The 26,647-nt window shown below is 40.5% G+C and overlaps 3 protein-coding genes across 30 annotated transcripts in view; all 3 read left to right on the plus strand.

Moving 5' to 3' along the window:
* Window positions 1-26,647, plus strand: part of LOC309713957 (protocadherin gamma-C5-like) — a 308,827-nt gene that overhangs the window by 249,996 nt on the left and 32,184 nt on the right. The gene's annotated exons all lie outside the window — the stretch shown is intronic.
* Window positions 145-26,039, plus strand: LOC309715931 (uncharacterized protein; the record flags this gene model as incomplete). Its single annotated transcript, XM_082549433.1, has 6 exons — window positions 145-2,749; window positions 7,923-7,977; window positions 12,897-15,383; window positions 20,179-20,343; window positions 21,184-22,553; window positions 23,490-26,039. The coding sequence occupies exons 1-6, from the start codon at window positions 341-343 to the stop codon at window positions 26,037-26,039; spliced, it is 9,036 nt and encodes a 3,011-aa protein (XP_082405559.1). The 5' UTR covers window positions 145-340.
* Window positions 16,465-19,126, plus strand: LOC309714122 (protocadherin gamma-C5-like; the record flags this gene model as incomplete). The annotated part of the gene is made up of 1 exon (XM_082546300.1): window positions 16,465-19,126. The coding sequence occupies exon 1, from the start codon at window positions 16,658-16,660 to the stop codon at window positions 19,124-19,126; it is 2,469 nt and encodes an 822-aa protein (XP_082402426.1). The 5' UTR covers window positions 16,465-16,657.

Raw genomic sequence — 26,647 nt, forward strand, 5'->3', positions numbered from 1 at the left:
ATCTATCTATCTATCTATCTATCTATCTATCTATCTATCTATCTATCTATCTATCTATCTATCTATCTATCTATCTATCTATCTATCTATCTATCTATCTATCTATTTCTGCATTTCCCTTTTATGTCCCTAAGTGCCGCTGTTGGTTAGTATCACTAAAATCAGAGCTTTTTTTCTAGTCGAGGTCCTCCCTCGCCATTCTGTTGCTTTATTCGGAGCTAGACTGACAAACCACACTCCCCGTACTCAGTTGTTAACTTGTGACCAAATATTTGGTCCGTTTTCCCACCGTGTTTTTTTCTCTTTTCCTCATTCAGATATTGTGAACAATTTCGTCACTATGGGTGTTTTTTGTTATTTCGCCGAAAAGAAAATTGCTTCATTGTTGCCGCTGCTTGTCTGCATCTGCGTCGCAGAAATGGCTGTCGGTCAGGTCCGTTATTCTATACCAGAGGAGATGGCGACGGGCTCTGTTGTCGGGAATATAATTCAAGATCTAGGTTTGGATATTAAGCGATTGAAATCTGGGCGTGCTAGGATATTTACCGAGGACGACAGTGAGTACATTGGTCTGAATTCAGAAAAAGGGACTTTAGTAGTGGCTAAAAGGATAGACAGGGAAGAATTATGCAAGCAAGTGTCTCCGTGCTCTCTTCATTTCCAAATAATCCTTGAAAATCCAATGGAGCTACACAGAATCGATGTAGAGATTTTAGATATCAATGACAACGCTCCGTATTTTTCCAAGAAGGAATACAATTTCCAGGTTATTGAATCTGCCTCACCGGGGGCTCGTTATTCCTTAGAGAGTGCCAGTGACCCTGATGTAGCAATGAACACCATTCAAACGTACAAACTCAACCCTTCAGATAATTTCAAACTGAACGTTGTATCTCTTCCCGATGGTACAAAATATATTGAAATGGTTCTTCACACATCGCTTGATAGAGAAAAACAAGAAGAGCATAAATTAACTCTGACAGCATTTGATGGAGGTAATCCTCAGAAATCGGGTTCAGTCAAAATAAACGTCATTGTTCTGGATGCTAACGACAATGCGCCAGTATTCAGCCAGTCCGTTTACAGGGTTACCGTTCCTGAAAACGCACCGAAGGGCGCCGTTATTTTAAGAGTCAGTGCCTCTGATAATGATAAGGGAACAAATGAAGAGATAACATTTTCGTTCTCACAGCATACCAGCAGTGCATCTTCCCTGTTTATTATAGACCCCCACAGCGGAGAAATAAGTGTAACTGGTGTTTTAGATTATGAAAAAGCTAAACATTATGAAATAAACATTGAAGCCACGGACAAAGGGGGCCTTACAGACACAAGCAAGGTGCTAATTGAAGTGACCGACCTAAATGATAATGCCCCTATAATTAGCATCATTTCCCTCTCCAATGCAATACCAGAAGATTCCCCTCTAAATACCGTCATAGCAATGATCAATATTAAAGATTTGGACTCGGGTAAAAATAGTCATGTTAGGTGTTATATTAGCCAAGATTTGCCTTTCAAAATCAAGTCCTCCGCACCTAATTTCTATAGTCTGATATCTGACGATATTTTGGATCGTGAAACAGTACCAGAATATAATATAACTATTACAGCAGTAGATGAGGGTTCCCCGCCTTTTTCCACAAACAAGAGTATTAATTTAAGAATATCGGACGTAAATGACCACGCACCAACGTTCCCGCAACAGTTTTTGACCGCTTTCGTCAATGAAAATAATTCACCTGGTATGTCACTCCTCACCGTCAAAGCCAGCGACATGGACTATGGAAGCAATGCGCGCATTTCGTATTTTCTTGAGGATAGTCAGCTGAATGGGATGTCAGCTTCTGCTTATTTTTCAGTGAATGTAGAGCGGGGGGAGATAGTTGCTGTGCGCTCCTTCGACTATGAGCAAACAAAAGAGTTCCATATTCGCGTAAAAGCGCAAGATGGAGGCTCTCCTCCACTCAGCAGCAACGTGACTGTGAAAATAATGATCCAGGACCAAAACGACAACCCCCCTCAGGTTCTGTACCCAGTCCAGACTGGTGGATCTCTGGTGGCTGAAATGGTGCCTCGTTCAGCAGATGTGGGCTATCTGGTGACTAAAGTGGTGGCTGTTGATGTGGACTCTGGACAGAATGCCTGGCTCTCCTATAAACTGCAGAAAGCCACAGACAGGGCGCTGTTTGAAGTGGGCTTACAGAATGGAGAAATCAGAACTATCCGCCAAGTCACTGATAAAGATGCTGTAAAGCAAAGACTGACTGTTATAGTGGAGGACAACGGGCAGCCCTCTCGTTCTGCTACAGTCATTGTTAACGTGGCGGTGGCGGACAGCTTCCCTGAAGTGCTGTCGGAGTTCACTGAGTTGACGCACGACAAGGAGTACAATGACAACCTGACTTTTTACTTGGTCTTGGCTCTGGCTGTAGTTTCCTTCCTCTTCATCACGTGTTTAGTGGTTATTATATCAGTCAGAATCTACAGGTGGAGACGCGAGAGGTTGTTTTATAAATCCAGCGGGAATCTTCCTGTTATTCCATACTATCCTCCCCTTTACGCAGACGTAAGCGGCACCGGTACGCTGAAGCAGGGGTTCAGTTATGAGGTCTATGGTACTACTGACTCTCGAATGAGTGATGTGAAGAACTCCCGACCCTTCAGCCAAAGCACTATGAGTATTGACCAAAGTGCTACCAGGACAGTTCAAAGGCATAAAACCGAGTCAGAGAATATACCCACGGAGGTGAGGTCATAAATTCCTGAAAATCTATATTCACACACACACACACACACACACACACACACACACACATATATATATATATATATATATATATATATATATATATATATATATATATATATATATATACACACACACACACACACACACACACACACACATTAGTTAGGTCACTGATCAGTCATTATTTTTATTATCTCATACTGTATTTATATCATCAAGTCTACTCAGTTTCAGTCCTTACTGTTCCAAAAGTAGTCTGCAGGTATCTATCTAAGTTAAGATTATAGACAGTTGTTCAGGGGTATAAAAATTAAAAAATGCAATAGGATGGTTCAGAAAATGTGAATTTAAAACTATACTGAATAAATTAGTTCATTAGTTCCCACCACAACTTACTATTTAGACATGCTTAACGGTGGATTTTTTTTTCTTTTCTTTTTTTTCTTGACTGGTATAGTCTACAAGCCTAACAGATACTTTTCAGTTATTTTGAAAATGAATCAGCATTTTTTGTTACTGCACATTCTCTTATGCTGATTCATGCTCGGTACAAAGGGTGAACTTTTGTCTTTGCTTTATGACACTACAGTCATCTTATTGAATTAGTATTTCCATCTTGTTTTCATTGTTTCTTTATCATATTAATTATTTGTTAAATTTGTCATATAGTAGTGCTGGCAAATGTTTGCCTCATCTTGCAGTGAAACTTGATGTTATGTGCTGACGAAACACATAACAATGTGCTTTCCATGTTGAGACCTCTTACTCTGAAAAATGCAAAGAGGAGTTATAATGTGCTGTATGGCTATCAGAGATAGTCTTCTTACTATCTTGCCATAGTAAAATAAAAATAATTCAGGGCTTCATCCCTGCTAAAGCTTTGCTACAGATTGCTCTCACTGCGAAAAACACAACCATGCAGTGGACTACTTTTCAGTGACCTAGTTCCCTTCATAACAGTTTACAGGCGTGGGTTTTGGGCTGCACATGTTACAGCAGCAGTTGTGGTTGCAATACAAAAGCCAGGGTGGAATTCCTCTTGAATATAACAAAGTTAGTTCATTCAATTCAATAAATATGATCAAAGAATGATACAGTGTTTTGGGGTTTAACTGTTTAAAATGTACTGCAGGTGTAAAGGGAACAGTCACAATTTATCCTAAGGAGGTTGAGAGGAGATGGAGAGAAAGAGAGAGGCAGGAGGGGGAAGGGAAGAAGCACGTGGTAACCGGCACAGTCTCATCATCCTCTGTGCAGCATTTGTGTTTGTGAAGCACAGCAGCCATTTTGGTCTGCAGCCCTCTTTGTCTGCTGTAAAAAGGTGAAAATAGAAAACTGAAACTATTATGTCAGGCTACATTTAAGTGCACTGTAAGTAACACAGACAGAGAGACTGAAGTATGTAGAAAAAATAAGTAGAAAACCAGCAAAACCATAAAGCTAGAGATAAATGTTGTATAACAAACAACTAGAGGCTGAATCTGACTGAACAACAAATGCAGTTACACAGGACAACTGAACTAAATTATATTGAAATCTAATTAATCTGTAATTAATTATTCAGTATCTTGTGAGCATTACATAGCAACTGAGTGGATTTTCTTCTTTCCACATCATCCTCTGTAAGTTTTTTTTTTTTTTAATATGAAAGCTCTGTGCTGTTTTGGCACAAATAACCCTGTTATTATTGCAGCGCCTGTCATGAGAAAAATAATAACTGACTTTTCTTTTTTCCACATTTGGTGAAAATTAGACTTCACTTTAGATGTAAGGTTCATAGTGCTTTTTTTTAAATATTCTGGTTATTGCATGAGTGGTGACTTACTATTGGCATAACGTAATTAAAGATAATCCTTCAGCAGTTCTGTTTGTTTCATGTTCTCCACTTTTGAATGAAAGTTGTGGATCTTTATTGTCTGGTGTCTATAGTCTGTTTTGTTTTAAATATATATTGTTATTTATATATACTTATATCTTGAGGTCAGGGTTTGTGCATATAAAAATCCAAGTTCAAAAATCTCAAACCATGAGGTTAATTGTGTTAACCCACATACCCTCTGGAAGCAGTCTGCCATTATTATACGCCTACATCTGTGTCTGCTTTACCTGTTTTTAACTGTCTTTACTCCATTATGTCTTTCCTGTTTATGCTGGTGGCATTTTTTACTGACTGCCATAAATTCTTTTGTCTCCTTAGGGGTCAAAGCTCACAGAAATGTCTTTGCAACCACTTAAATCATTCAACGAGTTTTATACCATTTACTAAATCCGTATGTTCTTTTATCCTTCTCCTTTTTAAGAACCCTCCCTTGAAGCTGCCATCAGCCATTTTAGAACCTTCAAACCTACACAAACCCTTGGTTATTACTTTGTTAAACTTCCTACTAGCCACAAAACTTTAATCACATGCAGAAGCTCTTGGTTCCCACAGATCTAAACTGTTTCTATGTGTCCTGACTTCCTTGCCAGGCTGTCTGGTGAGCAGCTGTGTGCTCATGTTTATGCCTCTGGGGGCTATCAACACATTGTGTGTTGTCTTTGAAGATGAGGATGTATATATTTAAGTCCCCTGTTGTATTTTTTTTACAGTATTGGCCAGATAGCTGAGATATTGGGGACTTATAAGTATGTCATAATATCCTTTGGGCAGACAGTGTAATATATTGAACATGATACTAACAGGGAAAAGATAAAAGCTACAGATCTCTCAAAAATAACGCTTAAAAAACCCAGTGTGGTCTGTCCCTGTGGGAGAGTTCATTTATTGCTTCATGGAAGTATACACCTTTAAAATTTGCAGTATATGGGTAAGAAATTTGAGAAAATATATTAAAAAGCAAGCACACATAAAGTGTACATATATTTATTTTAACCATTCAAATTTAATTATTAACTTAAGTTAAAGTGGTGTGAAATTGTAGCTGGACGCCACTCTTTATCAGTTATTCTGTCTACAGCACTCTTTCATTTTCCTCCTGATCTCGTTTTCTGCATCCCTCCCCTCCCCCTCTCCAGCTGCACCACTCTGCTGCAGAGAGAGGAAAAAAAGACACACAGAGAAAGGGAGAGGAAGATTGCTCAATGTAGGACATTTTGTCCAGTCTATAAAAATAATAACAAACCATTGGGTGTTTTTTCATCTCTGTGTTTGGCTGCTATGTTTGTGACAAGAAGAAAAATCTCTTTTGTCCCACTTTTCTGCCAATTGCCAAGAGATTTGTTTGTACCCAGCAGTCTATAAATGTCTGCTTTATCTGAACATGTTATGAGTGTGAATGTGCACGTGTGTGAGAGCATCATTTCCCATCTCCTCTTCTGCTGGCTATTCATCCTCCATATTGTTTTTTCTAGCTCCTTTTTTTGCTATCCCTGTTAGGCTGCAGGAAGCAGGGTGGGATGCAAGTAAAGGAGGTGGGATGTGTTACCATAGCAACAAGCTGACTCCCGGGCAGGACTGTACCATTTTTTATGATGCCACAGGGGTTCAGCAGCAGATGTACCCTCTGGTACTTACTGGCTTTTTAGATTTGTGGCTAGAATGAGGAAAGGAAACGCCCCTGTTATGGGAAAATAGGTGCAGCATCCTCAGACCTTGGGTGGCTAATGATGGAGAAAGGGGAGGGAGATTGGGCTGTCATGGCTGTTTGTGATATTTTTTCTAATCTGTGCTACCCTGTGTGTTTTCTCACAACCCGTTTCAGCAAAATGTTGTCTCTGATGACTGTAATTCAACTGTGAATGACCCACTGAATGACCTGATTTCTATTTTATTTTTTTTGTATGGCTTTTTAAAAGGAACAACAGCATTTTGGTGTCCTTTTGTCATTTCTTTGTGCACTGGCTGAGCTGTTTTGTGTTTCTAAGCAACACTGATCATGTATTACTTCCTGAAATGTGTTCATATGCATAAATGGCAAGGTTATATAATGTACAGTTTAATGTATAATCCCAGTGTAATGAAAAGCAGTTTATGCTTTGCTTTGTCTTAGAAGCTCAGAGCTCCCCCGCTAAGATACTCATCACACATGTCAGATGTGACAAACATGGGGCACAGTGCAAAGAATCTCATTAATATGGCATGGATTTAGCTCGCCATCGCCTTGAGGCCCTCTGCTGTTGTTATGGGGGTAGTGGCAGTTTTTCCACCAGTGCAGTGGTGTGATTTGATTCCTTTGACCTATTATCCCTCAGTAATGATCACACTGGTGTTCCTATTTGGGCTAAAATGGTTGTTGTAGTATCCAAGCATGTATGTGCTTCTGTTGAAAGAGGTTAGCTGATTGTTTTACCTGTAAATTGTTTCATGAATACTGATCAAAATGGATATTTTAGCTAAAACTGCTGTGACAATGGTCTGTTTACTGTTATTACATATCCAACAGAGATTATTTTTATGTTATATCACCTGATTTATTTTCTGTTTTTTACAATAGTATCATCTGTTTTGGTTTTGATTTTTGTTAAACTAACAATATATATATACTTTAAGATTGTATCTGTGAATATCCCTTCTCTCTCCTTCACTTTCATACTCACATTGGATCTTTTTATTAATACATACTTCAGACTCTGAGTATTAGATTGATACCATGTTCCAGTCTTTTATCATTTAAGGTTACAGCCTCCTTAATGCTTAATACTGTTTGAAAATACGGCACTTATTTTTATACATTTTTAAGATGGTATGAGGAAAACTTGTATCATGCTTTGTATTTGTTTTCTTTTTTCTGTCTTTTGATGTTTGGTACAGTACATTGTGATGAGCATTTAATCATATCATTACTTCCCGTGTAGAAATTTAATAGTTTGTGCACACACAGAGCAGATAACACAGTCTATCTGAATAAATAGTTATTACACTGTTATTCACTGCACATCATTATAACACCAGTTTATAGTTAGTTAGTTAGTACGATTAGTACTTTATGACTCACCACACAATCTTTTCACCCTGTTTTTTTTGTTTTTTTTGTTTTTTTTTTTGTTTTTTTTTGTAATGGTAAGTATGCTGGTTACCGTTCTCCCCACAGCCAAACTCTGGATAAAGACACCAGTCTAACTGATATCTTGTCTCTCTTGTTTTTCTCTTTCATGTTTTCTTTCCACTCATTGCGCTGCGCTGTTCCTGTTTCCTACCTCAATCCTGTCAAATCATGACTCACCAAATAAGGTAAGAAATATTTTTTATTCTTCTTGTACACTATTGCCATCAAAGACATACATCAGTGCAAATTATTCTGATTAAACAAGCAGGACAGAGTACTGATGCACTCACACAGGCACATCTTTTCAATCACATACAAAAACAGACTTTAAACACAAAATGTAACAATAACTTATTTTGCTGCAGTGTCCAAACACCACATAAGCAGATAATCATTCTTTGTTTGTTTGTTTTTGGGGGTTTTTACAAGCAACACATCTCTTTGCATACCTCACAAAACATTTACCTCCACTGATTCAATCAGGCATCCATGGATGTGGCTTTTGTGACATCTGAGCACGTGTGACGGTGTGACTGGTTTATTGCTTAAGTAGGTTATCAATAAAACATAATTTGATTGTTGACTGGGGGCAAACACTTAATTACATTAATGCGCTCATAATTTAAGATCTCACTATAGATTAGTAAGCCATCAGCTCCGTTATAGATTTTAAAGGCCTCAAAGTGTTTTACATTTAAATAGGATATTTGTGTAAGCTCAGTATCTCTCACTGTAAACAAGTTAATTTGGTTTAAGGAATGTATTAGCAGGGAAGACCAGCTGCTACAGATCTCATGCCAGAATGAAGGTGCACGGATTATGCTGTCCAGTACCAAGAACTTTAGTTACTGGATTGATACTCTGGACCATCAACCACTATATAAATAAGAAACCATTGCATCATAGTGATTAAATAGGATATTGCAATCCAAATGATGAAGAATAGCTCAAGTAATAGGACAATAACCTACTAATGATGGCAATGTCTGTCTGTTTAGAATGATCAATTATCACTAGCTTGTTTTCAGTATTCTATTACCAGAAATTCACTCAAACTTAGTTAGGAGATATCAAAATAAAGATCAATAAACTGTTCTGCTGATTCATGAGGTGTCCTGTTTATGTTGCATTACACAGATAGGTATGGCTTTTATCAAGCCTGCCTTATCCTCCTAGGACCTGGCGTCCACATATTTGGACAACACATTTTGGGTTATTTAGACCAAAATACTCAATTTTGCTCCACAAGGGTCTGATATTCACTTATGAGGACATTATATTGCTGCTGTTCGATCGAAATTTCATACGAATATCCTCATATGTGGATCTAATTTTTCCTAGAAACAAAAATCAGGTAAAAAAAAATATCTGGTAATTCTTTGTCTTTACATTCATCAGGTCCCAATCAGCCCAAATAGCGAAGAGAAATTAAAATTGCATCCCATGAAAGAGTTCGGGTCTTAGGAGGCTATAGAACGCAGGCTTGCCTCTCTTCTGATATAGAAGAGGGTCCAAAGTAAGAGAAATATGCCACAGGGTCACAAACTGTTCCCGCCAAAAGGACTATAAAGTTGTCACAACACCTGCCTACAAATAATTAAAGGTGCTGCTTTACAGTAATGGTATTTACATGACTTAATGCATTAAAAAGCATTATTTTTTTCATGTGGGGTCACATGATCTATCAGAGGGGCATGAATTAATAATATACTCACATATCTCTAAATGTCAGAACAATGCACTGATCAATACAACATGTAAAGGATTTTAGTCATGATTTCTAAATATTAATCATGTTCAAGTCTTCTTTGTTGTCAAATCTGCAGTTGATGGCATGAGTAAAAACAATTCAGCAGCAAATATCTGCATTTATTAATAATCTAGTTAATGTAATCCTGATTAACAAAGGATGAATAAAAATAATATGGTGTTTTAAGAGTGATTATTTAAAAATGGAAAATGGTCTCAGAAACCTGAATATACTGGGCTTTAATAGAATGTGTCTGCAACTCTAAGTATAGAGAAGTTCTGCAATAAGTATAAAAACATACAGTATCATGTTTTGACATAAGGAGAAGTGCCTTGGAAGATTCCACAGATGTATATTATTCACATTTGGTGATTTTTACTTTTTAAAAGTGTAAAGAAATGTTCATATATGTACATCTGAAACTACTATTGAAAATTACATATTATAGTGAACTCCAACTAAACAAAAAAAACTTTGCATTAAAAACATTTAAGTTCTCAAATAAAAATAAAAACTACACTTCTGAAATAAAACAACTGAGCAGATGTCAGTGTTTTTCTTTTTGTTAAGTTTTTGTTTTTGTTGAAATTTGTCATTACAGTCCGAGATGCATGTGCTTTTTTAAGACTTTGTACATCTACATGCCAGTGAGTCAACTACCTTCAAAAAGTGTTGTATTATATTTGTAATAGTTGTTCTGAATAGCTTAAATCATACCTCTGTTAAATGCCCTCCATATTATTATACTTCAGAAGACTAAAAGTAAGAATGAAGCTACTGAGAACTAAGCTTAAATCTTAAGCTTAAATCAGTAAACAATAAACTGAAAGGAGAAACTTTGGAAACTAACGTAAAATAAATGGAATTGAAAACTTGAACTTTATTTCATTAAGCTACAGTTAGTTAATGTAAATTCATAGTAGTAGGTATACTACTACTGTCATTAGTCTTTCACTGGTATTATTTAATGAAACCTGAGGTAATATTTCCATATTTATATAGTGACTATATAGGAGAGTATCCAGCTTTCCATCCTGTGTGTGATGTAGAAACTGATCCATTGATCAGCATTAGCTGTGTACTGTGTGCTGGACAGTGAACACATGGAATATGGGGATTTTTAAGAGTGATTTCATTTGCAGAACTTTGCTTCCAGTTGTGTAAATCACAATTTCACTTTTAATAAATGGCCTGCATTTGTATAGCGCTTTTCTAGTCCATAGGACCCCAAAGCGCTTTACACTACATTCAGTCATCCACCCATTCACACACACATTCACACACTGGCGATAGCAAGCTACATTGTAGCCACAGCTGCCCTGGGGCGCACTGACAGAGGCGAGGCTGTCGGACACAGGCGCCACCGGGCCCTCTGACCACCACCAGTAGGCAAACACGGGGTTAGTATCTTGCCCAAGGATATTTGGCATGCAGCCAGGATGCAGCCTGGGATCGAACCACCGACCTTCTGATTAGTGGCTGACCTGCTCTGCCACCTGAGCTACAGCCACCCAAATGTCCTTGCAGATTTGATTCAATAACTTGAATTTACTAGCAGCTACATACCAACCACAATAATTTAACTTTTGTTGAACAAGAACTGGTTTCAGAATTTTTAAGTTATCTTATGTCTCCGAGCCTTGGTTTTGCCCCATGACTAAATACCATAATATTAATATAACATTTAATACTTTATGTGGCCAGATATTTTTTAAATAAACATCTAACCATACATTTTAAGCTTTTTATTTTACTGTTCTTTCACCTTTTATGTTTATGTTTACATTTATTTATTTATATAGGACATTTTATTACAACAGTAGTGTTAGCCAAAGTGCTGTACAAAGATACAAATTACAGGTTAAAATGACTTAAAATATTGATACTAAGTGACAAGTATCAGATAACATCAATGCCAAATAACAGTTAGCCAAAAAACACACACACATGTAGATAATGTGTGCCGTAAACACACATTATCTACATGTGTGTTTACAGCAGTAAAATTTCATGGGTTGTGCTTGTGACGCAGTCTAGTCCTGTGTATTTTTGTGTACAGCTGAAAAAAATATCGAGTAGGCTGAGGTTTTATTTTCCAGGCCCGTCTTCAGTGGGAGCCTTGTAAGCTGGCTGTCTCTTCAGCAGCATGCAGCAGCAGCAGTTGGCCGCCTGTGTGGCGCTGTCCACACTGGTGGTGCTGAAAATAGCTCCAAAGAGCTCCCCCTCCTCCTTCTCTCTCACACTGACTCTCTACATCTCCCTCTGTCGCCCACTTCTTATTAGAGAACACGACTACTTCCAATACTACAGCTTTACTCTTTCTTGTTTTTCGTATCGTACTTTAGGTATTTTTAATTGATGTGTTTGCAGTTTTTGTTAATTAATGTCGGCGTTTTGTACTATATTTAATATTGAGGGTTGTATTTTAAGCGCATAATGGCTATTTTCATTAAAGGGATGGCGCACATAGATGGGGATGTCTATAAAAATCTCTAAAATTATTTGTGAATAGTTTTAAGTGTAGTATGAGTGTAGCATGATGCTCGCTCTCTATTAGTGTGTGTGAGAGAGAGAGGATCAGGCTGTGTTCATGTGGTGAGACAGAGAGAGAGAGAGCGGCTTCCCACGTCATCAACGCTCTCCTCCCCTCGCACTTGCTCTACCGACCTCCATACGGGTATTTTACGTTGGCTGCCGTCAGAATTATTTCTCTGAGGCGTGAGTTACTGTCTGCAGGCTGCACTAGCTTGCTCTGGCCACAGGAAGGCAACGAAGAGCCTTGTCTGCCACAAAAGCTAGTGCATGCAGGCAGGTACATACAGGCAAGATGATTAACAAGAGTAAGATACATGTATCAATGGATTAATGCAAATCATTATATTAATAATTTTGAAGTGATCACTCACTGAGTAGCTCCGATGACGCTATACATATTCATCTATCAGCTTTTAATAATAGCATAAAAAGATAGAAATATAATCACTGGATTATGTAGAATTATATTTATAGCCCCCAAAAAACATTTTTAAGATGACTGCAGATGCTGGATATACGGTTTCATTCATAGTAACTAACGATGTTTGATAATGTGTTTAATAATGGGAAATTCGATTATTTTTTTGTGGCTCTTGCTTTTGCGTCACTCCTTTGAAGATGTTCAGTGATGCCATGATTGGTGGAAATAGCTGTACTGCTCCCACCAATGAAATCCCGAGCTGTACAAAGAGATCTACTCCGTCTCACCGAGTAGCATCACCCTCTTAACCGTTACAATGTTCTGCACTGGAGGGGGAGGATGCATATCCAGACACAAAGCATGACTTTCACTGTTATGTCTGAGGACGCATCTACCTTGGATTATAAACCTTCTATACTTAATCGGTCGAAAAGTTGGGACTGGAGTGAAAAGATATGGGATATACTGAACGTGAAATGATGTGGAACAGATTACCGACATGGCAGGTGTTTTTGTGGTGGCATCATTTCTTTCTTTTATGGACTACAATAGACGGACAGACTCGCTACAGCATACCAGAAGAACTGAAACAGGGCTCTGTGGTAGGAAATATAGCCAAAGATTTGGGTTTGGTTGTGTCTGAACTGCATAGGCGTAAATTGCGGTTAACCTCGGAAGCTGGTAAGCAGTATTTTAGTGTGGACTTGGGGAAGGGAGAACTGGTGGTCACCGATAGAATAGATAGGGAGGAAATGTGTGGGCAAAAACCATCGTGTTTATTGCCTCTGGAACTAGTTATTGATAACCCTCTACAGCTGCACAGAGTCGAAATTGAAATACAGGACACCAATGATAATTCTCCTAGTTTTCTTACAAAAGAAAAGGTGGTAAAAATTGCAGAGCTGGTAAATCCAGGTGCTCGATTTCCTTTAGAAAGTGCGCAGGATCCCGATGTCGGCGTTAATTCTGTGCGTTCTTACATGCTAACCAAAAACGACAATTTCAAACTGACTGTTAAAAATCACAAGGACGGAAGGAAGATCCCTGAATTAGTGCTTGAAAAACCTCTTGATCGAGAAAAGATGCCTGTACATAATCTCATCCTCACCGCTGTAGATGGTGGAGATCCGGTGCGTTCAGGGACATCTGAAATTACAGTTATAGTACTTGACATCAATGACAATGCGCCCCAGTTTGAAAAACAAGTGTATGAGACTAATGTTAGTGAGAAAGCAACACCCGGGACTGAAATACTGCACGTTAAGGCCACGGATGCAGACGAAGGAGTAAATGGAGAAATCGAATATTTTTTTGCAGAACAAACATCGGATTTGATTTTATCGTTATTTGCCATTGAATCTTCTACTGGAACTATAGTTGTTAGAGGAAATTTAGACCATGAAACAAACTCTTTACATAGATTTGATATTACTGCCAAAGACAAAGGAAATCCTCAGATGGATGGGCACTGTGGGATCGAAATTAAAATACTTGACATTAACGACAATAATCCTGAAATCATTGTTACATCTTTAACATCGCCTGTTCCAGAAGACTCTGCAGTAGGGACAGTTATTGCATTAATAAGTGCAAAAGACCCAGATTCTGGTGACAATGGCAAAGTTTTACTGACCTTATCCCCCAAATCTCCCTTTAAGTTAAACCCTTCCGTTTCTAACCATTATTCATTAGTGACAAATGGGCGACTTGACCGTGAAAAAAACGCCCAATATAGAGTTAAAATAAGTGCTTCTGACTCAGGGAACCCCGCATTAACAAGTGAAAAAATAATACTCGTTGAATTGTCAGATGTAAATGACAACCCACCAATTTTCTCCAAGCCCTCTTATCTCATTTATGTAAAAGAAAACCATCCTCCTGGGAAAATTTTGTGCTCTGTGTCCGCAACTGATCCTGATGCCGGTGAAAACGCAAAGGTCTCTTACTCTATACTGGACTCTAAAGTGCAGGACGTTTCTGTCTCATCGTATGTTTACATTAACTCAGATAACGGCAGCATCTACAGCATGCACTCGTTCGACTATGAGAAACTAAAGGTGTTTCAGATTCAGGTCCAGGCAAAGGATCAGGGCTCTCCGTCTCTCAGCAGCAACGCCACTGTCCATGTTTTTATCCTGGACCAGAACGACAATGCCCCCGCTGTTATTTACCCCTCCTCCGCTGCCATGGGCTCCCTCTCTCATCAGAGGATGCCTCGCTCCGCGAAAGCGGGTCACCTGGTTACCAAGGTGACAGCCGTGGACGCTGACTCGGGCCATAACGCCTGGATCTCCTACAGACTGGCGGAGGCCACAGACGCCTCTCTCTTCACCGTCAATCTGTACACAGGGGAGGTGAGGACTAAACGCGCTGTGTCCGAGCAGGACGACTCCTCTCAGAGGCTGCTTATAGAGATCAAGGACGACGGGGAACCGATCCAGTCCTCCACAGTCACGGTGTCCATCATACTGGAGGACGGCCTCCATGAGCCCATCTCAGACCTCCGACATAAAGCGGCCGAGCCCAGCAAGAAAACTGGGAGAATCACCCTTTATTTGATTCTCTCTCTGGCCTCGGTGTCCGTGCTGTCTCTGGTCACTTTCCTCATCTTAGCGGTTAAATGCATCAGGAACAGCAGGAGCAGCAGCACGTGCTGCATGAGACGGACTGACTCTGATGATTACAAGAACCCCAACAGAAACCTGCAAATTCAGCTCAACACTGATGGACCTATAAAATACGTGGAGGTCCTGGGAGGAGACATGCTGTCTCAGAGTCAGTCCTTCAGGTCCTGTATGTCTCCAATGTCAGAGTACAGCGATTTCACTCTGATTAAACCCAGCAGCACCACAGACTTTAAGGAGGTGATCAGTGTTCTGGATGCGTCTTTACCCGACAGCACCTGGACCTTTGAGAGCCAGCAGGTGAGCATAGAGTATTAAAAGATGTGATAAGTAAAAATTTGAAATATCACTGAATTTAAGTTAAGTTTTGAATGAGTAAATAGCTTCTTGTAAACTTATAGACTGTACCAAATATTGTAGAAAACCAACGGTGATTTGTTTTTTCAGTCTACTAGCAACATTAGATGTAGGCTATGAGTTCTTTTGAACAGAATATGGATAATGCAAATCTAATATTCGTGGTTAGAGTAAACTCTTTCAATAAACCCTTAACAGTGCACAAAAGCTCTTCCAAATTGTTCGACGCTTATTGGAATGCATGCCCTGTTTGAAACACAAATACATTTTACACGTGGCACATGTGGTACAGACATGCAGTTAAATGGGATGCCCATTAATTACACATCTTCCACTGAATATCGTTGACTGGATTAATTGATAATGGAATAGTAGAAAAGCAACGGTGATTTTCTTTTTCAATCTACTGGCAATGTTAGATGTAGGCTCAGAGTTCTTTTGAGCACAAATATAGATAACAAAACGCAAGCGAGCAGATAACAATATATTTTAAGGTTTCCATAATTAAATTTTTATTCCCATCTATTATTCGTTGTTAAAGTCTTTCAATAAACCTGGAACAGTGCACAAAGGCACTTCCAAATAGTTCAGCACCACGAAGGTGGACAGCGACTCTTACTGGAACGCAAGCTCTGTTTAAAAAAAAAAAGAATGCAGTTAAATGGGATGTCTATCGAATAAACGTCTTTCTCTAAATTATTTTATGGGATTAATTAATTAGGTTATTGTGAGGGAAAATGTTATTCTTATATTAAGTTTATAAGACTGGCTTTGTTTTTTCATTCTTACATCCAGTCATTCATCCAGTTATTCATTCATTGATGATATCGCATGCTTGCTTTACATTCTGTCAAGTCCAGTAATTCGTGATTATTGCCTGTGATCAAAGTGAATCCACAGAGAGAGAGAGGACAGATGCTGTGACATGAAGAGTGTCGATCGGGTTCCTTCTTATTGGATGACAGAGGTGGATGATGCGCACCAATAGGATTCAGAACTGTACAAAGCAATCTAGTCCCTGCCCCCATTCATTCTCGGTACTCGAACACTTACAATGAAGAGAGGCAGAGGACTGAAGGAGTAATGCGCTCATTTTTTATAATGTTACGGTTTTATATGTGTCCTCAATAATAAGTGGGAATGGTTCTATGGGAATCATACCTGCGATGATGGATTTACGAATTTTTCAGTGCATTATGTCAATTGGAATTAATCTTTTATAACGGACCAAGGATGACAAAGAGAAAGGGATGTCGAGACTGGAGATGGCTGGCTCTTTGGTGGCATCATTTCTTTCTCTTGTGGAGTACAATAGACGGACAAACTCGTTACAGCATCACAGAGGAACTAAAACAGGGCTCTGTGGTAGGAAATCTTGCCAAAGATCTGGGTTTAGGAGTATCTGAAATTTTTGACCGTAAGCTGCGCGTCGCCTCCGAGGCTGGTGAGCAGTATTTCAGCGTGGATGCGGGGAAGGGCGAGCTCGTGGTGAATGACAGAATAGACAGAGAGGCTTTATGTGGACAAAGCGCCAGCTGTGTGTTACCTCTGCAGGTTGTAATTGAAGACCCGCTACAACTTTTTCGAGTTGAAGTCGATATTCAAGACATTAATGATAATGCACCGAAATTTCCATCGAATGAAATTACATTGGAAATTGCAGAATCGACAGTTGTGGGGGTTCATTTTCCACTAGAAAGCGCAATAGATCCGGATGTTGGCAGTAATTCCCTGAAGTCATATACTCTTAGTAAAGACGAATGTTTTAGTATTAGAGTGAAAGAGGTTGCTGGTGGAAGGAAGGTCCCTGAATTGATTTTAGCAAAAGTTTTAGACAGAGAAAAGAAGGCTGTTCACAAGCTTCTTTTGACCGCTCTGGATGGAGGAAGCCCGGTAAGATCTGGGACTGCACAGATAACTATTAGTGTTCTTGACAATAACGATAATGTTCCCGCTTTCGAAAAAACGTCATATAAAGTATCTGTTAGTGAAAATGCTGTAGAAGGTGCGTTAATAGTACAAACAAAAGCGACAGACATGGATGATGGCCAAAACGGTGAGATTGAATATTCGTTTGGAGCACACACATCAGATGCAATGATGTCTATTTTCATTATCGATCATATATCTGGAACCATATTTCTTAAAGGAAAGTTAGATTTCGAAGCAAATGCAAATTATGAATTAGACATAAGTGCGAAAGATAAAGGCACTCCGAGAATGGAGGGGCATTGTACTGTTCATGTGGAAGTTATAGACGTCAATGACAACGCGCCAGAAATTATGCTTACCTCTCATCCTAAGCCGGTGCGAGAAGACTCCCCAAATGGAACAGTCGTGGCATTAATCAGTGCAAGAGATCTTGACTCTGGTGATAATGGTAAAGTAAGATTACAGCTCCCTAAAACCTCTCAATTTGCCCTGAAACCTTCTTTTTCCCATAATTACGCACTGGTTACCAGCGGTCCTTTAGACCGAGAAAAAGTCTCGGAATATAATATAGAAATTACAGCCACTGATTCAGGCTCTCCTCCTCTGTCCAGTAAGAAAATCATACCTGTCACTGTCACTGATGTTAATGACAACCCTCCTGTATTCACTCAACGAAATTATAATGTGTATTTAAAAGAGAATGGAGTGCCAGGCTCTATCCTGTACTCAATATCAGCATCTGACCTGGATTTTGGTGAAAACGCAAAGGTCTCTTACTCTATACTGGACTCTAAAGTGCAGGACGTTTCTGTCTCATCGTATGTTTACATTAACTCGGATAACGGCAGCATCTACAGCATGCACTCGTTTGACTATGAGAAACTGAAGGTGTTTCAGATTCAGGTCCAGGCAAAGGATCAGGGCTCTCCGTCTCTCAGCAGCAACGCCACTGTCCATGTTTTTATCCTGGACCAGAACGACAATGCCCCCGCTGTTATTTACCCCTCCTCCGCTGCCATGGGCTCCCTCTCTCATCAGAGGATGCCTCGCTCCGCGAAAGCGGGTCACCTGGTTACCAAGGTGACGGCCGTGGACGCTGACTCGGGCCATAACGCCTGGATCTCCTACAGACTGGCGGAGGCCACAGACGCCTCTCTCTTCACTGTCAATCTGTACACAGGGGAGGTGAGGACTAAACGCGCTGTGTCCGAGCAGGACGACTCCTCTCAGAGGCTGCTTATAGAGATCAAGGACGACGGGGAACCGATCCAGTCCTCCACAGTCACGGTGTCCATCATACTGGAGGACGGCCTCCATGAGCCCATCTCAGACCTCCGACATAAAGCGGCCGAGCCCAGCAAGAAAACTGGGAGAATCACCCTTTATTTGATTCTCTCTCTGGCCTCGGTGTCCGTGCTGTCTCTGGTCACTTTCCTCATCTTAGCGGTTAAATGCATCAGGAACAGCAGGAGCAGCAGCACGTGCTGCATGAGACGGACTGACTCTGATGATTACAAGAACCCAAACAGAAACCTGCAAATTCAGCTCAACACTGATGGACCTATAAAGTACGTGGAGGTCCTGGGAGGAGACATGCTGTCTCAGAGTCAGTCCTTCAGGTCCTGTATGTCTCCAATGTCAGAGTACAGCGATTTCACTCTGATTAAACCCAGCAGCACCACAGACTTTAAGGAGGTGATCAGTGTCCTGGATGCGTCTTTGCCCGACAGCACCTGGACCTTTGAGAGCCAGCAGGTGAGAAGAAAATGAAATACTTTTTTCTCATAATCTTTAAAACCTCACCATTTGAAGTCTGTACCATCAAAGCAGTTGATTTGATATGATGTTTTAAGTGGTTCAAAGAAAAATCGTATGCTTATATATTTGTCATAATATATTTTTTTTTCTTCACAAGACTGAAATACAAGCACATTCTTTAGACAGAGCTGTCTGAGTATTATGCACATATCGAAACCATGCGAACTGCTAATAACTTTTAATCCTCATAGGATATTTGACATATTTCAGTATTAGAGTTGTTGAATACTCAGCGCGATTTGACTGTTTGGATGTTCGATATAGGACAGTGACAAGCAATTGAACAGCTTCACAAACAGTGCAAAAAGATGTACGTTTGTTTTCAGAATACAGCAGTGGTACATGTTTCAATTTAATCTAACATTTTACTGTAGTGAATATTATATTTAATGTTATTTCTTAGGTTTAATTTTTAAACAACTTGCCAATTTAAAGTTAATGTTATTGTAGAAACTGCAATATAAATTAAATAAGATTAATTATTGTAAGAACGCGTTAAAATAAGAAGAAAGGTGCGTATTTTTGAGTTAACTGTTCAGTATTGTTGAATTTTTCATCTGTGAGCACCCGTGTGTGTGTTCTGTGTTATAGTCTTTGTGCTGGGTCTATAATATGTCTTTCCCTTTCGTATTGGATGCGGGGTCAGTGTTGTGAGCCAATAGCATGGGAGGCTGTACAAAGAGATCTACTCCCTCCCCCATCCATCCTGCTCACTATAGCCAGTGCTTCTAGCGCGGGATGAGAAAAGGATGCGTTTAAACACTGGGATTAAATAATATACCATTATTACACTTCTCATGATGTATGAACGACTATTTATTTCGCGTTCCACGAGTGCCTCGTTTATGGATTTCTCACCAGTCTGTTTTTTTTCTAAATGATGTTTCCATGGGGAATAACGCTGAATTCTAGCGGATCGAGGATGACAAAGAGAATGGGATACAGAGACTGGAGATGGCTGGCGCTTTGGTGGCATTATGTGTTCTTTCTCTTGTGGAGTACAGTAAACGGACAGACTCGCTACAGTATCCCAGAAGAGCTGGAAAGAGGCTCCTTGGTTGGAAATCTTGCTAAAGATTTGGGTTTAGGACTGTCAGATATTTTTAACCGTAATCTACGTGTCGCCTCTGAGGCTGGTGAGCAGTATTTCAGCGTGGATGCGGGGAAGGGTGAGCTTTTAGTGAATGACAGAATAGACAGAGAGGCATTGTGTGGACAAAGCGCCAGCTGTGTGTTACCTCTGCAGGTTGTTATAGAAAATCCGCTACAGTTACACCGGATCGAAGTGGAAATTAGAGACGTAAATGACAATGCCCCTAGTTTTCTCAAAAGTGATCACATAATTGAAATAGCCGAATCCACAGCTGTAGGTGTTCGTTTTCCCTTAGAGATGGCAGTGGATCCCGACGTAGGGAGCAATGGATTAAAAACATACACACTAAGTAAAGATGAGTGCTTCAGTCTAAAAGTTAAAGAAATTGAAAATGGAGGGAAAATACCCGAATTAGTATTGAATAACTCTTTAGATCGCGAGAAAAAATCCACTCACAATTTATTTCTTACTGCCATAGACGGAGGTAATCCTGTCAAGACCGGAACTTCCAAAATAATTATAACTGTGCTTGACTTCAATGACAATGTGCCATTATTCGAAAACAGTTTTTATAAAATCGCTGTTGAAGAAAACATTGCAAATGGTTCTTTTGTTATTACAACAAAAGCAACAGACATAGATGAGGGTCCGAATGGAGACATTGAGTACTCGCTTGGTGTACACACACCGCCATCAGTGGTCTCGTTGTTTTATATTGATGCTGTAAGCGGGGATATATATCTTAAACAGCAATTAGACCACGAAACTCAGACATCATATCGTATAGATATTAGTGCAACAGATAAAGGCTTCCCTAAAATGGAGGGTCGCTGTACTGTCCAGGTGGATGTATTAGACGTAAATGATAACGCACCAGAAATTGTACTCACTTCAAAATCAACTTCTGTGCCCGAAGACTCTCGCAGCGGCACTGTGGTGGCTTTGCTCAGCGTTCGTGACCTCGATTCCGGTGATAATGGCAAAGTCACGTTACAACTTCCCAAAACGTCTCCATTCACTCTGAAACCTTCGTTTTCTAATAATTACGCACTGGTTACCAACGGTCCTTTAGACCGAGAGAGATGTTCAGAGTATAATATAGAAATCAAAGCCACTGATTCAGGCTCTCCTCCTCTGTCCAGTAAGAAAATCATACCGGTCACTATCACTGATGTTAATGACAATGCTCCTGTATTCACTCAGAAAACCTATAATGTGTATTTAAAAGAGAATGGAGTACCAGGCTCTATCCTGTACTCAGTATCAGCATCTGACATGGATTTCGGTGAAAACGCAAAGGTCTCTTACTCTATACTGGACTCTAAAGTGCAGGACGTTTCTGTCTCATCGTATGTTTACATTAACTCAGATAACGGCAGCATCTACAGCATGCACTCGTTTGACTATGAGAAACTGAAGGTGTTTCAGATTCAGGTCCAGGCAAAGGATCAGGGCTCTCCGTCTCTCAGCAGCAACGCCACTGTCCATGTTTTTATCCTGGACCAGAACGACAATGCCCCCGCTGTTATTTACCCCTCCTCCGCTGCCATGGGCTCCCTCTCTCATCAGAGGATGCCTCGCTCCGCGAAAGCGGGTCACCTGGTTACCAAGGTGACGGCCGTGGACGCTGACTCGGGCCATAACGCCTGGATCTCCTACAGACTGGCGGAGGCCACAGACGCCTCTCTCTTCACTGTCAATCTGTACACAGGGGAGGTGAGGACTAAACGCTCTGTGTCCGAGCAGGACGACTCCTCTCAGAGGCTACTTATAGAGATCAAGGACGACGGGGAACCGATCCAGTCCTCCACAGTCACGGTGTCCATCATGCTGGAGGACGGCCTCCATGAGCCCATCTTAGACCTCCGACATAAAGCGGCCGAGCCCAGCAAGAAAACTGGGAGAATCACCCTTTATTTGATTCTCTCTCTGGCCTCGGTGTCCGTGCTGTCTCTGGTCACTTTCCTCATCTTAGCGGTTAAATGCATCAGGAACAGCAGTAGCAGCAGCACGTGCTGCATGAGACGGACCGACTCTGATGATTACAAGAACCCCAACAGAAACCTGCAAATTCAGCTCAACACTGATGGACCTATAAAGTACGTGGAGGTCCTGGGAGGAGACATGCTGTCTCAGAGTCAGTCCTTCAGGTCCTGTATGTCTCCAATGTCAGAGTACAGCGATTTCACTCTGATTAAACCCAGCAGCACCACAGACTTTAAGGAGGTGATCAGTGTCCTGGATGCGTCTTTGCCCGACAGCACCTGGACCTTTGAGAGCCAGCAGGTGAGCATAGAATACTAAAAGAAGTGATAAGTAAAAATTTGAAAGATCACTGATTGTGCCGCAGCAGAATTTAAAAAAAGAGTCATGTTTTACTTACAAGTTTTGAATGAGTAAATAGCTTCTTGTAAACTTATAGACTGTACTAAGTAGTGTAGAAAACCAACGGTGATTTTTTTTTCAGTCTACTGGCAACATTAGATGTTGGCTTTGAGTTCTTTTGAGCAGAATATAGATAATAAAGCCGCATGCGGGCAGACAACAATTTATTTTAAGGTTTGCATATTTAAATGACACACTGGGTTTTATTTCCATCTAACATTCGTGATTAGATTAAAGTCTTTCAGTAAACTCTAAACAGTGCACAAAGGCTCTTCCAAATTGTTCAGCACCGCGAAGGTGGACAGCGACGCTTATTAGAATGCATGCTCTGTTTGAAACACACATACATTTTACACGTGGCACATGCGGACATGCAGTTAAATGGGATGCCCATTATTTACACATCTTCCACTAAATTTCGTTGACTGGATTAATTAATAATGGCTAGCGAAATAAAAAATAATTAGTATATTAAGTGATTTATTAGTTAGTGGGATAATATGCTTTGCATTGCGTGAAGTCCAGTAATTCGTGATTACTGCCTGTGATCAAAGTGAATCCGGAGAGAGAAAATAGATGCTGTGCCTTTAAGAGTGTCGATTGGTTTCCTTCTTATTGGATGACAGAGATGGCTGATGGGCACCAATAGGATTCAGAACTGTACAAAGCAATCTAGTCCCTGCCCCCATTCATCCTCGGTACTCGAACACTTACAATGAAGAGAGGCAGAGGACCGAAGGAGCAATGCGCTCATATTTTATAATGTTACGGTTTTATATGTGTCCTCAATAATATGTGGGAATGGTTCTATGGGAATCATACCTGCGATGATGGATTTCAGAATTTTTCAGTGCATTATGTCAACTGGAATTAATCTTTTATAACGGACCAAGGATGACAAAGAGAAAGGGATGTCGAGACTGGAGATGGCTGGCGCTTTGGTGGCATCATTTCTTTCTCTTGTGGAGTACAATAGACGGACAAACTCGTTACAGCATTCCAGAAGAACTAAAACAGGGCTCTGTGGTAGGAAATCTTGCCAAAGATTTGGGCTTGGGATTATCTGATATTTTTGACCGTAAGCTGCACGTTGCCTCTGATGCTGATAAGCAGTATTTCAGCATGGATGCGGGGAAGGGCGAGCTCGTGGTGAATGACAGAATAGACAGAGAGGCTTTGTGTGGACAAAGCGCCAGCTGTGTGTTACCTCTGCAAGTAGTTGTTGAAAATCCTTTACAGTCTCATCGAATTGAGGTGGAAATAAGAGACATAAATGACAATGCTCCTAGTTTTCTTACCCAAGAAATTAATCTTAAAATACCAGAGTCAGTTGGTCCCGGCAGACGTTTTCCTTTAGAAAATGCAGAGGACCCCGATGTTGGGAGCAATTCTTTGAAAACGTATACTTTAAGCAAAAACGATCATTTTTCATTGAAATTCAAGGACACAAAGAGTGGTAAAGCTGTCCCAGAATTAGTGTTAGAGAAACCCTTAGACCGCGAGAAAAATGCTTTCCATCAGCTGCTGTTGACAGCTTTAGATGGAGGAACCCCAGTCACATCGGGAACATGTAAAATCACAATTACTGTACTTGATAATAATGATAACTTTCCAGTGTTTAGTGAAAACGAGTACAAGGTTGTTCTAAAGGAGAATATCACCACCGGGACGTTTCTAGTTAAACTTACAGCAACAGACGCCGACGATGGGCTTAATGGTGAAGTTAGATATTCTTTCGGGTCCCGCACTCCTGACTCGGTGTTATCAACATTTGCAATCAATGTGGAAACAGGAGAAATTATATTAAAGAGCCCATTAGATTATGAAAGTAATAAATATTACCTTATTGATATAACTGCTAAAGACAGAGGGGTTCCCGAAATGGAAGGTCACAGTCGTGTGCAGCTGGACATAGAGGATATAAACGATAACGCTCCGGAGATTGTGCTAACTTCGGGTCCTAGTCCTGTACCCGAGGACGCACGGAGTGGCACAGTCGTGGCACTGATCAGTGCAAGAGACCTGGACTCCGGTGAAAATGGCAAAGTGACCTTACATCTTTCCAAAAGTTCCCCGTTCGCTCTGAAACCTTCGTTTTCTAATAATTATGAATTGATTACAAGCGGTTCTTTAGACCGAGAGAGATCCTCAGAGTATAATATAGAAATCAAAGCCACTGATTCAGGCTCTCCCCCTCTGTCCAGTAAGAAAATCATACCGGTCACTATCACTGATGTTAATGACAATGCTCCTGTATTCACTCAGAAGACCTATAATGTGTATTTAAAAGAGAATGGAGTACCAGGCTCTATCCTGTACTCAGTATCAGCATCTGACCTGGATTTTGGTGAAAACGCAAAGGTCTCTTACTCTATACTGGACTCTAAAGTGCAGGACGTTTCTGTCTCATCGTATGTTTACATTAACTCAGATAACGGCAGCATCTACAGCATGCACTCGTTTGACTATGAGAAACTGAAGGTGTTTCAGATTCAGGTCCAGGCAAAGGATCAGGGCTCTCCGTCTCTCAGCAGCAACGCCACTGTCCATGTTTTTATCCTGGACCAGAACGACAATGCCCCCGCTGTTATTTACCCCTCCTCCGCTGCCATGGGCTCCCTCTCTCATCAGAGGATGCCTCGCTCCGCGAAAGCGGGTCACCTGGTTACCAAGTTGACGGCCGTGGACGCTGACTCGGGCCATAACGCCTGGATCTCCTACAGACTGGCGGAGGCCACAGACGCCTCTCTCTTCACTGTCAATCTGTACACAGGGGAGGTGAGGACTAAACGCGCTGTGTCCGAGCAAGACGACTCCTCTCAGAGGCTCCTTATAGAGATCAAGGACGACGGGGAACCGATCCAGTCCTCCACAGTCACGGTTTCTATCATACTGGAGGACGGCCTCCATGAGCCCATCTCAGATCTCCGACATAAAGTGGCCGAGCCCAGCAAGAAAACTGGGAGAATCACCCTTTATTTGATTCTCTCTCTGGCCTCGGTGTCCGTGCTGTCTCTGGTCACTTTCCTCATCTTAGCGGTTAAATGCATCAGGAACAGCAGGAGCAGCAGCACGTGCTGCATGAGACGGACTGACTCTGATGATTACAAGAACCCCAACAGAAACCTGCAGATTCAGCTCAACACTGATGGACCTATAAAATACGTGGAGGTCCTGGGAGGAGACATGCTGTCTCAGAGTCAGTCCTTCAGGTCCTGTATGTCTCCGATGTCAGAGTACAGCGATTTTACTCTGATTAAACCCAGCAGCACCACAGACTTTAAGGAGGTGATCAGTGTTCTGGATGCTTCTTTACCTGACAGCACCTGGACCTTTGAGAGCCAGCAGGTGAGCAGAAAACAGCAGATATTCAGTGAAATGTGTTAGGTCACTGTTGAATATATAATTTAAATTGTGAACTATATTTATCGACTTGTTGCAGGACAATATTGCGATAAGCTGTTGTTATTATTTATATTATTAGTAGGAGTATTAATAGTAATAGTAGTAGCTTTACATCTATGATTTTATTTCAACACGAGTCAAAACGATGACCCACAATCGTTTATTCTGAGACACACAGTTAACATAACATACTGTGATGTTTTATTTTTATTTAATACTCATCGTTTCGTGGTATAAAAGCTCTAAGTGGCATGCTTGTGTTCGTGTTTATGAGCTTCATACGTATGCAGTCATACCTTTGTTGTTTTTGTGTATATTTAGTACTTGCAAAATTGGACCTATTCGATAGCACCTCCCCTCTTCATTGCTTCAAAAATAGAAACTGTCAACAATTCCTCTTAATCAAACAAAAACAGTCGCTTGTAGTGATGTTATGGCAACAGAGAAAATTACAATTTTGCAAAAATTAGTTGTGCTTTACACATCTCACCTGCATGCTTTGTATGTAGAGAATGGGCAGATTAATCTCGCTTTGTTTTATTTCTTTGTTGGAAATTGTTCTCTGTAAATGTCCGTTTTCTTTAAATGAA

This window comes from Aulonocara stuartgranti, assembly GCF_965226115.1.
Source record: "Aulonocara stuartgranti genome assembly, chromosome: 2".
Classification (NCBI taxonomy): Eukaryota; Metazoa; Chordata; class Actinopteri; order Cichliformes; family Cichlidae; genus Aulonocara; species Aulonocara stuartgranti.